Below are 13,103 nucleotides of genomic sequence, written 5' to 3'. Positions count from 1 at the left end.
CAAACATGTTCAGTTCAATACTTTCAGTTCATATGTGACCATCTCATCTGCAGCAATATGTAGCATTGTGGGAAATGTATAGACAAGGCGGCTTCAAGCCCAGCATTTTCTGTTGAGCACACATGCATGTCCTTTTCAGAATAGTCCACCTTGTAAAGTGTTGCACATTATCTTTTTTTGGTGCCACTCCCACCCCTCCTAAACCTACAGAGAGACCTCCTGCCTGTTGCCATGTCCATTGATGACTGTAGGGGTGGTCTTCTTGATGGAAGTCATTCTTATGGCTGAGGTGCTCTGCAGGTAGCTGGTGTTGCGCTCGTGGTGGGGCTTCTTCTTGCAGTGCAGGGAGCTGTTGAAGTGCCTGCGGAAGCTCTCGCTCAGCAGGTAGAGGGCAAACGGGTTGACACAGGAGCTGGAGAAACTTAACACCCGGGCCAGCAGGGTGATGATGAGGTGGGTCAGGGAGGAGTCGATCTGACGGTAGTTGAAGGAGCGGTACATGTACAAGACGTGGTTGGGGAACCAACAGAGAGCGAAGAGGCCCACGAAAACCAGAACAATTTTGGCAAGCCGTTTTCTCGTCTCCATCTTGGAAAAGAAAAAAAAGACATGCGGTGTTTGAAAATACATAGTATATAACATAAAGCCATGTCAATCTTCCAGAACGACTAGAGAATACAAAATACAGAAGGCCTCCCTCCAGAACGACTAGAGAATACAAAATACAGAAGGCCTCCCTCCAGAACGACCAGAGAATACAAAATACAGAAGGCCTCCCTCCAGAATGACTAGAGAATACAAAATACAGAAGGCCTCCCTCCAGAACGACTAGAGAATACAAAATACTGAAGGCTTCCCTCTAGAAGGATTACAGAATACAGTGTGTCCAAATAAATAATAAATAATCAAATGTGTCCAAATAACTCTCTTCTGTATTTTGAATAATAGTGCACAGGCTACAGGCTACAGGCTACAGGCTACAAGTAGTATGCCTATTGTCCTTTAGTATCAATACAGTATGTACCAGACACCAATCAAGTGTGAACAAACAAGAGCCACCAGTACTTTAAGTGCCCTGCAGTCAGCACTCTTCAGAAGGGTCAAAGATGTCTGTACTGTCATAACCTTGTATCGTATGAGCAGAAATGTCAAACAAGAAGGTCCAGTCCAATCAACATGTCATCCCAGAGTGTCTGACAAACAGCACAGATAACAGCTTCTGAGTACTGCTGTCATCCTATTTGAACCATCAGTGAAGTGAACAGGAGATTGAGCTCTGAAATGCAAGTCTGGGTTGGTTTTATATCCTGGGTAATTGTCATGATTTAGCTCGCCATTCAATGGCAGCCAGCTGTCAAGACGTGATGCTGACACTCTGCCCACAATCCTTTTAGGTTCCTCAACAAAAACCTGAACAATCCACTAACTTGTCAGCAACTTTTCTTCTGATCAGCACTCTATATCCTGTATTGAACTGGACTTCATAAATCTGTTAGAATCTTAGTCAATAGCAAGCTGTTACATCTGGTTAGTTAGACAGTAAAGATGGTTTACATTGATATGGATGTCCAAATGAAATAACTTTGCTTATGATTCGGCACAGTATCAACAATCTTTCATAGCCAAACATGTCATTCTCTACATTGTTGTTATCACGTCACAATATGTTATTCACTGTTGTATTTGCTGGTCTCTGCAAGAAGTGTGGGGTATGAATTATAAACTATTCCTATTATTAACTTCTCCAGCTGACAAGGAGAGTTTTATGTATGGAACTGTGTGCCAGGGAAAGTTAACAGACTGTAGCCAAGGCCATAGTTCTAAATACAGGAGGCTTAACTAATATTGTCTTGATTATGCTGTCACTGTGTTTTGTGTGTTAGCCTACTTTTGTGTAGAAACATGCCAAATGAATTCTTCCAGAGCGATTGTTGCATATCATAACAGCACAATAACACCCCTGGCATAGGGAGGTGGTTTGGACTGTATGTTTACACTCATACATATCGCGTCTGAAATCATATTCACTAGCAGTGTCTGCCTGGACAGTGTCATTGTTCATATTCAATTGTAAATCTGCAAACACCATTGTAGGGACCATACTCTATTCCAAAGTGATTTAAAATAAATACAGATTAGATGATAATCGCAAAGCCTATTTTCTACGGCCTTTATTGAAAATGTACCATACAGCAGTTCATCATTTCCAGCACTACCCCAACATCAACATATGTGAAAATGACGCGTTTCTTTGTTTTGTAGTAAAAAGTTTAGAGAAAGGTAACTGTTTCCAATGACATCATCAACCAATTAGTAGACAATAAGTAGGCAATGCATACTCACAATTGGTCAAAATCTCACGATTCACACCAATGACGTCATTTGAAAGACTTATTTTCCTGCATCTTTCTTCTACAAAACATAGAAACGCACAATTTTCACATATGTTGATGTTGGGGTGGTGCTGGAGAAAATGAAGGAAGTTGAAAAATTGTGAAGTTTCCCTTTAAGGCCACTGTTACTATAGATTTTCATAGATCCATGAATAGAAACTGTCTGTCCGAAGTGCATGTCTGTTAGACATGATAGATAGGGATTCAACCAATAATGTCTCAAACAATTACCAGAATCATGTGTTTAGGGTCTGCAAATCTCTCTCTCTCTCTCTCTCTCTCTCTCTCTCTCTCTCTCTCCCGTCTTTCATCAGGCTAATGCAACTTGTCATATAATTAGTGTTAAATACCTTTAAATGCCTATCAGTACAGACAGATGCTATCAGAGTTTTCCTCTAAATGAGACTTGAGCCTTTGCAGCCCAATCCCCCTGGCCCTGTCTAATTGGAGATGTACACAACCACAGCGTCAATAGTCTGTGTTGTTCTTCTATTTTAATTGTTCGCCCAAATGATTAAGTCCTTTAATTTGATTTGAAATACAAATGCACAGAAACAAATCTGGAGACAATAACTTTGATTAGTGGGGATATAGTTCCGGGGATTACTTTGAGGCAGAGACAGTAAAAGCTAATGTGCATTTGAAGGTTCTATGATATGGTCATCCTCCAGGCTTCTCGTATTTTCATGTGTCGCACAGATTTATACCAGATTCACTGGGTATCTACTGTAGAGGATAGCTGGGTCTCGGGTCTCTTATTGCCTCACAGCTGGGAATAAGACGACACATGGAGGCCTTCCAGCACCACTCATCAATAATGTTTACTATGCATTGCTCATTATTGATGACAGCCTCACATTGGCCAGTGTCAACAAGCACCTACTTGAATATATTATGACTTGGATTCAGGTCAGGTCTGAGTCAGGTTCTCATTGATTGGAAGCTGGGTATGGGTTTTGGTATAGGACTATATATGTTTACTCATGCTCTTGGTTGGGTACTGATCTGGATTTGTCTGATGATTAGTTAGAAGTTCTTAACCTTTTATGAAATATTAAAGCAAAACAGCGTCCGATTTAATGTTATTTGGTCAATGGACGCTCAAATGAATGTACCTGACCAGATCATTGCTTACATTTAGAATTTACTTCCTCCTTCCCCTGATCTATAATGTATTACCTCTGTAGACAGTAAAGCTCACGCATCCATGCAACGATCAGTGATATATCTTGACATGGTCCTCCACTTGCCCTTTACAACATTTAAAATATTTACTTGGTGTATTTGACTACAAATGGAAATGTCTGCATTAAAACCCGGAGCCTTTCTTTGGTACCCTTCCCCAGATCTGTGCCTCGACACAATCCTGTCTCAGAGCTCACGGACAATTCCTTCGACCTCATGGCTTGGTTTTTGCATTGACATGCACTGTCAACTGTGTGACCTTATATAGACAGCTCTGTGCCTTTTCAAATCATGTCCAATCAATTGAATTTAGCACAGGTAGACTAGACTCAAGTTGTAGAAACATCTCAGGGATGATCAATGGAAACAGGATGCACCTGAGCTCAATTTCGAGTCTCATAGCAAAGGGTCTGAAAACTTATGTAAATAAGCTATTTTTTTTTTAAATACATTTGCAAAAATTTCTAAAAACCTGTTGTCACTATGTTATTATGGGCTATTGTGTTTAGATTGATGAGGGGGACAGATTACTTCATCAATCTTAGAATAAGCCTGTAACGTAATAAAATGTGGAAAAAGTCAGGGGGTCTGAATCCTTTCTGAATGCGCTGTATGCTCCCTACACCCGTATTACCAAACAACAGATGTGTTGTACCCTAAAAGCATGGAATGAGATACTCCACATTTCCAATTCAAATGGATCCATCAAGTTACCTAATGTTCTTAATATGCCATTCCTGATAACCATAACTGTAACAGTCAAACCTCATTCGTGGCTTGTTTGATATACAGGCAGTAACAGGATGTTGTTGTTGTTACCTACCTGTCTCTTAGTGTGCTCACTGATCTCCCCAGGCATGTCGTGAGCACTCTTCACCAGCGTCCTGGCGATGTGGTAGTAGTACACAGAGATGATCCACAGGGGAATCAGGAAGTACACCAGGAATATGAGGACAGAGTGGATCTTGGGATGCATCTCGTTGGAGAGGGGATAGGGCACACAGGCGGTGAAGGTCACGTTCTTGTCCTGGATGTGTACTACCTGGGAGAAGATGGCCTCGGGCACCGCCAGCAGGACGGAGATCACCCAGATGGACACAGCTTTCAGACACGTCCAGAACACAGCACTGGATGTCTGGATATCCATAGGATTTACTATGGCTTTGTACCTGAAAACACAACAACACCAGACCAAAAAATGTAATGCTGCTTCATCTTGGTGTCAAAGGCTACAGCAAAACTCCAGGATCAAGACAGACATGACACTCAGAGGCAGTGATAGACAGATATGGTCATTAATTATTTGATGGTTCGCTGCAACTCACACACTGATAATAGACTCACAAAACCTTTTTCAGACTCTCCAAACCTTTTTCAACCTCAGTGAAGCATTATTGTAGATAAAACAAATTAACGTTAATGGAAAGCATTTACTGACATTTTCATATTAATAATGAAATTTGATTCAAAGCAGTCTTTTCCATGCAAATGGGATTAAATGGCCAGCTGTCCTTACTGTTCTAATTTCCTTGTCTAAAATCAAATGTCAATTATGTGATTATATTTAATTAATCTAATTAACTTTAGGAGGCTTTGACAAAGACAAGGCATTTCTGAGTCCATGAGTACCGAATAGAAGCGTTCTGGAGTGTGAGAGGGGATATTTTACATACACATGAAAGATCTATGGAGTGCATGATGATTGCACGAGCTAACGAATGAATGTCCTGACCGTAACACACCCAAAATAATGATATCCTTGGATTGATTGAGATCAAGGGTTCCAATAATTGCCCGTAAATTACATTTGAAAGATTTAACTGAAACAACAATGTGTTTCTGCACTGCTGCCAAAGTGCATCTAAATATTGATACAAACCCAAATGTTTACAAGCTGATCAATAAAACAAATGTATAGGTTAGACTTTGGCCTGATCTTCCGTGTAAATCAACACTCAGTGTTATGTGTATAGAATAGCAGAAGTTCAGCAATGGGGAGAAATATAGGAAAGGCGGGTGCAACAGAGGATGTTCGCTCTTTTGGGCATAAAGAGATTTGTTGCTCCAATGATAGAAGATTTTCCACATCCTGTGTCACTTTCTGACCTTAGTTCCTTTATTATGTCTTTGTGTAGTTTGGTCAGGGCGTGAGTTGGGGTGGGTAGTCTATGTTCTTTTTTCGATGTAGTATTTATGTGTTTGGCCTGGTATGGTTCTCAATCAGAGGCAGGTGTCGTTTGTTGTCTCTCCTCGTCAGAGGAAGACGAATCTCGTTACAGAATCACCCACCACAACCGGACCAAGCAGTGTGGTAACCAGGAGCAGAGGGTGCTGGACTCCTGGACATGGGAGGAGATTTTGGACGGAAAGGGACCCTGGGCACGGGCTGAGGAATATCGCCGCCCCAAGGCAGAGCTGGAGGCAGCGAAAGCTGAGCGGCGGCGATATGAGGAGGTACCATGGCAGCGCGACAGGCACGAGAGGCAGCCCCAAAAAAACACATGGGGAGTGTGGCAGAGTCAGGTTGGAAACCTGAGCCCACTCCTCGTGCTTACCGGAATAAGCACAGTACTGGTCAGGCACCGTGTTATGCTGTCAAGCGCACGGTGTCGCCAGTACGTGCTCATAGCCCGGTGGGCTATAGGCCAGCCCCCCGCAAGTGCCATGCGAGAGTGGGCATCTAGCCAGGCCGTGTTGTGCCAGCCCAGTGTGTTTGGTCTCCGGTACGGGTATCCTGCGCCGGCTCTGCGTGCTGTGTCTCCGAGGAGCTGGGAGGGTGCAGTGCGTTCTATGCCTGCTCTCCTCCCGTGCCGGGTAAATGTGGGTATTGAGCCTAAGGGAGTGGTATGCACCAGATCTCCAGTGCTCACCCACAGCCCGGTTCAACCTGTGCCTGCACTCTGGATGGTCCGGGCTAAAATGGTGATCCAGCCGGGAGGAGTGGTGCCAAGGCTGTGCACCAGGTCTCCAGTGCTCCTCCACAGCCTGGTCCATCCAGCACCAGGCCTCCTGTAGGTCTCCCCAGCCTGGTGCACCCCACGCACCAGGCTGTCTCTCCGTCTCCTCCATCCAGGTCCGCTCGTCTGTCCTGAGCTGCCAGAGCCGCCCGTCAGTCAGGAGCTGCCAGAGCCGTCCTTCACTCCGACGCTGCCGGAGTCTCCCATCTATTTTAGACCTGCTGCAAGGGTCCCCAGTCCGAGGTTGGCGGCGTGGGTCGCCGCTCTAAAGGCGCCACTGAAGCGGGCAAAGACTATGGTGGAGTGGGGTCCACGTCCCGTGCCAGAGACGCCACCGCGGACAGACGCCCACCCAGACCCTCCCCTATAGGTTCAGGTTTTGCGGCCGGAGTCCACACCTTTAAGGGGGAGTATTGTCACGTTCTGACCTTAGTTCCTTTATTATGTCTTTGTGTTAATTTGGTCAGAGCGTGAGTTGGGGTGGGTAGTCTATGTTCCTTTTTCTGTGTAGTATTTATGTGTTTGGCCTGGTATGATTCTCAATCAGAGGCAGGTGTCGTTCGCTGTCTCTGATTGAGAATCATACTTAGGTAGCCTGTTTTCCCCATTTTAGTTGTGGGTGATTGTTTTCTGTCTCTGTGTCTTCACCAGACAGAACTGTTTCGTTTTCGTTCGTTCTCCTTGTTATTTTGTTTTTGGTGTTCTATGTTGATGAATATCAACATGGACACGTACCACGCTGCATATTGGTCCGATCCTTCATACTCCTCGTCAGAGGAAGACGAATCTCGTTACATCCTGACTGTTTTCTAATGATATTTCTGCTGTTGAAATGTCTGGTCCGGAGGAGAATCTCGATTGGCAGTTGGAGGTTTGTACACTGCCCTTGACTGTGCTGTTCCAGCAGCCTCGGCTGCCCTCTGCCCGTGTAGAAATCCCCCATAGTCATAGACTACGCTGCCTCAGGCAGCAACAGACAAGCAAAGAAAATGGACACATTGATACCGCACCAGAAGGAAACAAGGATGGGTTTATTGTCTGAATTTACATGAACAAACCACAGTAATCCCACTTTATTGTGTTTTCATGCTTGGGAGCATTGCCCAAGTGAGTGCTAACAAGATAAAATTATTTAAGCCCTCACATCGAGTAAGCATACAAATGGCTTATTTTCATTGCTCTTCAGCACAAAATGACATGCTGAATTGGAATAGGGAAACCATAGAGAGAACAGCTGTAGACTGCAATCTCACCATATGGCCCCTAGTGACAGGGATGGCCAAAAGTCATGGTCATCTCCAGTGACAATTGACATAGCCAAACTTTTCCGCCAACTGATAGAGCTCTATATTACGTTCTGTGTCATAGAAAGGGTCATTAGAAAGCACTGTACCATTTTTTGGAACTGCTATAATGGCATGCACAATGGGTATTATTTATATCAGAGAATCTCATGGACTTTAATATGATAATAAAACATTTATACTTTCATATTGATGTCTAGACCTGAGTCAGACCAGGTATTTTCACGACACTAGTTAACTTTTAGCTGAGGTAGGAGCTCTTAATACCAGAAGACAGGTTATTTGTAGGGATATAGAATGGTAACTTGAGAAGGTCGCTGTCTCCAAGCATCAGTGGTCTTGGTGAGGGTATGGGGGGGGGGGGGGTCTGCTAGGTCAAATTAAGGTCCCAAACAAAGATTCAGGCTTGGTTGCCCTTTTCATCATACACACTCAGACAGTAAATTATGCACTGTGCAGATTATTCTGTATGACTCCTCCTGAATGCCTGATGATAACTGAATACAACTGAACTGGGCTTGCCACCCTCATTCTTTATGGAACACGACATGAAGAGCTTATTTTCAAAACACAATATATACACTAACAGTCCAAGGTTTTACAACACCTACTCATGCAGGGGTTCTTCTTTATTTTTACTATTTTCTACATTGACGACATCAAAATTATGAAATTACACATATGGAATCGTGTAGTAACCAAAAGAAAGTATTCAACAAATCAAAATAATATATATTTTATATTAGAGATTCTTTAAATAGCCACCCTTTGCCTTGATGAAAGCTTTGCACACTCTTGGCATTCTCTCAACCAGCTTAACCTGGAATGCTTTTCCAACAGTCTTGAAGGAGTTCCCATATATGCTGAGCACTTGTTGGCTGCTTTTCCTTCACTCTGCGGTCCGACTCATCCCAAACCATCTCAATTTGTTTGACGTCAGGGGATTGTAGAGGCCAGGATATCTGATGTAGCACTCCATCACTCTCCTTCTTGGTAAAATAGCCCATACACATTGTGGAGGTGTGTTGGGTCATTGTCCTGTTGAAAACAAATGATAGTCCCACTGAGCCTAAACCAGGTGGGATGGCATGTCACTGCAGAATGCTGTGGTAGCCATACTGGTTAATAAGTGTGCTTTGAATTATAAATCAATCACAAAAAGTGTCACAAGCAAAACACCCCGACACGATAATACCTCCTCCTCCATGCTTTACGGTGGGAAATACACATGCGGAGATCATCCGTTCACCCACACCGCATCTCACAAAGACACGACGGTTGGAACCAAAAATCTCCAATTTGGACTCCAGACCACAGGACAACTATCCACCTTTTAATGTCCATTGCTCGTGTTTCTTGGACCAAACAAGTCTCTTCTTCTTATTGTGCAATTCGACCATGAAGGCCTGATTCACACAGTCTCCTCTGAACAGTTGATGATGAGATGTGTCTGTTACTTAAACTCTGTGAAGCATTTATTTGGACTGCAATTTCTGAGGCTGGTAACTCTAATGAACTTATTCTCTGCAGCAGAGGTAACTACGGGTCTTCCATTCCTGTGGCAGGCCTCATGAGAGCCAGTTTCATCATAGCGCTGGAAGATTTTTGCGACTGCTCTTGAAGAAACTTAAAAGGTTCTTGAAATGTTCCATATTGACTGATCTTAAAGTAATGATGGACTGTCATTTCTCAAGCTGTTCTTGCCATAATATGGACTTGGTATTTGACCAAACAGGGCTGTCTTCTGTATACCCCCTCTACCTTGGCACAACACAATTAGCTCAAATGCATTAAGAAGGAAAGAAATGCACACATGTTAATTGAAATGCATTCCAGGTGACTACCTCATGAAGCTGGTTGGGAGAATTCCAAGACTGTGCAAAGCTGTCATCAAGTCAAAGGGTGGCTATTTGAAGAATGTCAAATATAAAATAGATTTTTATTTGTTTAACACTTTTCTGGTTACTACATGATTAGATATGTGTTATTTCATAGCTTTGATGTATCACTCTTATTCTACAATGTTGAAAATAGTTTAAAAAAACAACAACAAAAAAATCCTTGAATGAGTAGGTGTTCTAAATCTTTTTACTGGTAGTGTACATTTTCTGAAATGTTTAAAGAACTTCTGAAAGAGATTTTTGTGTTTTTCACTATCTAATCATAGCATGGGGTTGTTTAATGACATACGCAGTATATCTGCCTCACTCTCAGAGAAATAAGTAGTACTGCTAGGTTTTACACTGTCAAATGTAACAAAAAACTACATTTTTTATAAAGAACTGTACAAATGATATATTTGTGAAATCAATATAAAAATATATAAAAAAAAGTATAAATACAGTAATATGATATATGTATGTAAAACATTAACATTTGACATTTTAATAATTTAGCAGACACAGAACGACTTAGAGTTAGTGCATTCATCTCATCTTAAGATAGCTAGTTGAGACAACCACATATCACAGATACATATTCAGCATATGAACATTCCATTCCAGCTAAAGAATAGATATATAGCGTTTGTTAGAAGAAAAACAAACATTTAATACACACCTAAAATCTATGAAGTAATATTTTGCACACACAAGAAGGTACTCATAAGCAATAATTTCTGTTGAAAAAACACAACTGTGAAAAATGTGTGGATATAGTGTTTTGGAAATAAACTCAAAATACTCTTATTCTTGTGATTTGACAAATGTACAGTGCCATTTTTTTCTAATCTCAGCATTCATGCTGCTACTTCCAGGGAAGATAAATGGCCATTCTAACCGCGTCTCTCCAGAATAAAACAATATAACACAAATCAGGCTTATTGAAGTCAATACAACCAGCAGGTGTACACTATTTTATTCCTTTTAAACATTTCTGAGGCCACACTTGGTTTGTCAATCAAAATATCCACAGATTTGTCAGTGACATTTACACAGCATTGAATTATGATAAAACTTGTGTTGTCAATAAAAATAAGCATAACAATTGATGAATCATTATGAATTACATATGTTAATTATTCTTAACATTTGCAATTAGGTATACATAACAATAATATTGGCAATAAGAATACTTCCCATTCATCTACTATTGATCTTACCTGTCAGCGCTGAGAGCCGTGAGAGTGAACACTGAGACTCCGACTGAGGTGAGTTGAATGACCGGAATTAGTTTACAAGCCACAACACCGAAGATCCACTCCTCAAAAAGTATCTGAATGCATCCACTGGAACACAAGTGACCAAAAGCAAAAGATCCCCAGCTGCCAAACTCGAAATAAATATGTTGGGGACGCTCCTCATTGCACTGTTGGTGATAAAAATCTTAACCAAGGTAATGTTCCCCAACAACCCAATCGTTATGATCAGAATATACACAGTCGGTATGACACATCGTATAATAAAATCAATAGTTTCCCTTCCATCAGGTATCCAATCATCAGTAAAGTTATAAAAGACAGAATGTCCAGTAAAAGATAAGTTATCTAAAATGTCGTCCATTGCTACTCGGGGATTTGTACAATGATCACTTTGCTGAAATGGCACGGAAGATGTTGACCATCTGCCAAAGCAGGTCTGAGGCGCGGGAGCTGTCCCTCCAACAAAGTGCTGAAACGGCCGGGGTGCTAAAACGCACGACTGAAGCCACACTGACTGGCGCGCAAAAGAAGGAGGCACTTTTTCAACACGCATACAGCACTGATGACGGAAAATTACTCACACCAGTTTTGCATATGATGTGTACCATTGTCAAGGTTACTCACATACTATTTCATAGTGGTAATTTGATTGACTATAAACGGAATAAACTAATAGGTTATACTGGATTTCATTAATTAAACAAGCACCACCAAATACCCATTTCACGTTCAGAAAGCTGTGCTTGAAAACATTTGTGAAGTAGGATGAACTGTTCTTTGAGTCTACTAAGGAAAATCCAATGTCATTTTTTTGAAACGGAAACCTCTCAAACTGAGCGGGATATTGATCTCCTGCACATGTATTTCATTGTCAGCCAGCCCTTATCTGTAGGAGCTGTATGATGTCGTTGTTTGAGTCACCAGCCACCAGGGGAAGTGAGTGGAGGTACAAATCCAATAAATACGTAATCAGTAGTACTCCCCACACAGCGGTTAGATAAAAGCCGAAAGAAAGGCGAATGGCAATGCCAATTTGAAGTGATAAGACAGCGATAGATAGATAGATAGATAGATAGATAGATAGATAGATAGATAGATAGATAGATAGATAGATAGATAGATAGATAGATAGATAGATAGATAGATAGATAGATAGATAGATAGATAGAGAGAGAGAGAGAGAGAGAGAGAGATAGATAGAGGCACATTGAGTATTTCCAAGTTAATACAATCGGAAAATCTCATTTGTAATTATGAAATATTCACAGTACTTTGCCATGACTGATTAATATGAATTAAGTCATTCAATGCTAACTCTATCTATCCGTCACTGTCCATCTATGCAGCGCAGTCTACAGTGCCAATGGAAATGGGTATTGTATTTTATTTTAAAGTGTTTTTAATTATACATGATAAGGACTAGAAATATCGTAGGTGTAATCCTATCACAGGAAAAACCTGCCTTAAATGCCAATGTGCCATTGAGAATGTACATAATCAATGAAGTCTAGGCTACTGTTATTCTCAGTTTGTGCGTACAACGGATTCAAATTCAAACCACTCATCTAGTTAATGTAGTTGTAGGCTATTCTAGTTATAGCATAAGTGCTTAGTGCTTATGTTTTGAATTTAATAAAAACGAGTCTATTATGAAATATATCGTTTTATTATCCCATATGATAAACTCCATAGCGCACTTGTTTGGGGTATTTCCCTCCGGTAGGCTGTGTGGCTTTACGCTGACGGATGAGGACAGCGACAGCTAAGCGCTTGCGTCGTCGTGTGGACCACTTACCCTCTGACTGGATGTTTGTGGGACAGTGTTAGCTTTATTTAGGTAATTAGTGCCTCTGTCCGTTATGCTCTCTATTGACTGCCACAAATGCCTGATCTCACTGATGCTTTGCTTTTTGGTTTGTTGTTTGATCTCTGACACAAGAACACCTTAAGTAAAAGAAACGCATCCATCATGGTACTCTTCCAGCAGGTACCTCCCAGGGAGCGCAAGAGTGACATGAGTTTAGGACCCAAGCTCTGATTGAGAGGGGGAATGAACAGCACTCCGCCTGGATTATGGTTGGTGTGTGAACTTTATTTTATTACCTTATTTGTTTATTATGTCGTT

At 41.6% G+C, this 13,103-nt stretch overlaps 1 protein-coding gene across 1 annotated transcript; it reads right to left on the bottom strand.

Annotated features, from left to right (window-relative positions):
* Nucleotides 1-204: 204 nt before the first annotated feature.
* nmbr (neuromedin B receptor) lies at nt 205-11,339 on the bottom strand. Its single transcript, XM_064924682.1, is given in 4 exon segments — nt 205-588; nt 4,402-4,747; nt 10,940-11,057; nt 11,060-11,339. Coding segments are annotated over 4 exon segments (1,128 nt in total).
* Nucleotides 11,340-13,103: the final 1,764 nt, after the last annotated feature.

The sequence above is a fragment of the Oncorhynchus masou genome, chromosome 19 (genome assembly GCF_036934945.1).
Source record: "Oncorhynchus masou masou isolate Uvic2021 chromosome 19, UVic_Omas_1.1, whole genome shotgun sequence".
NCBI classification, from domain to species: domain Eukaryota; kingdom Metazoa; phylum Chordata; class Actinopteri; order Salmoniformes; family Salmonidae; genus Oncorhynchus; species Oncorhynchus masou.
Note: the sequence above shows the minus strand (reverse complement) of the source record. Positions and strands in the feature narration are given on the sequence as shown.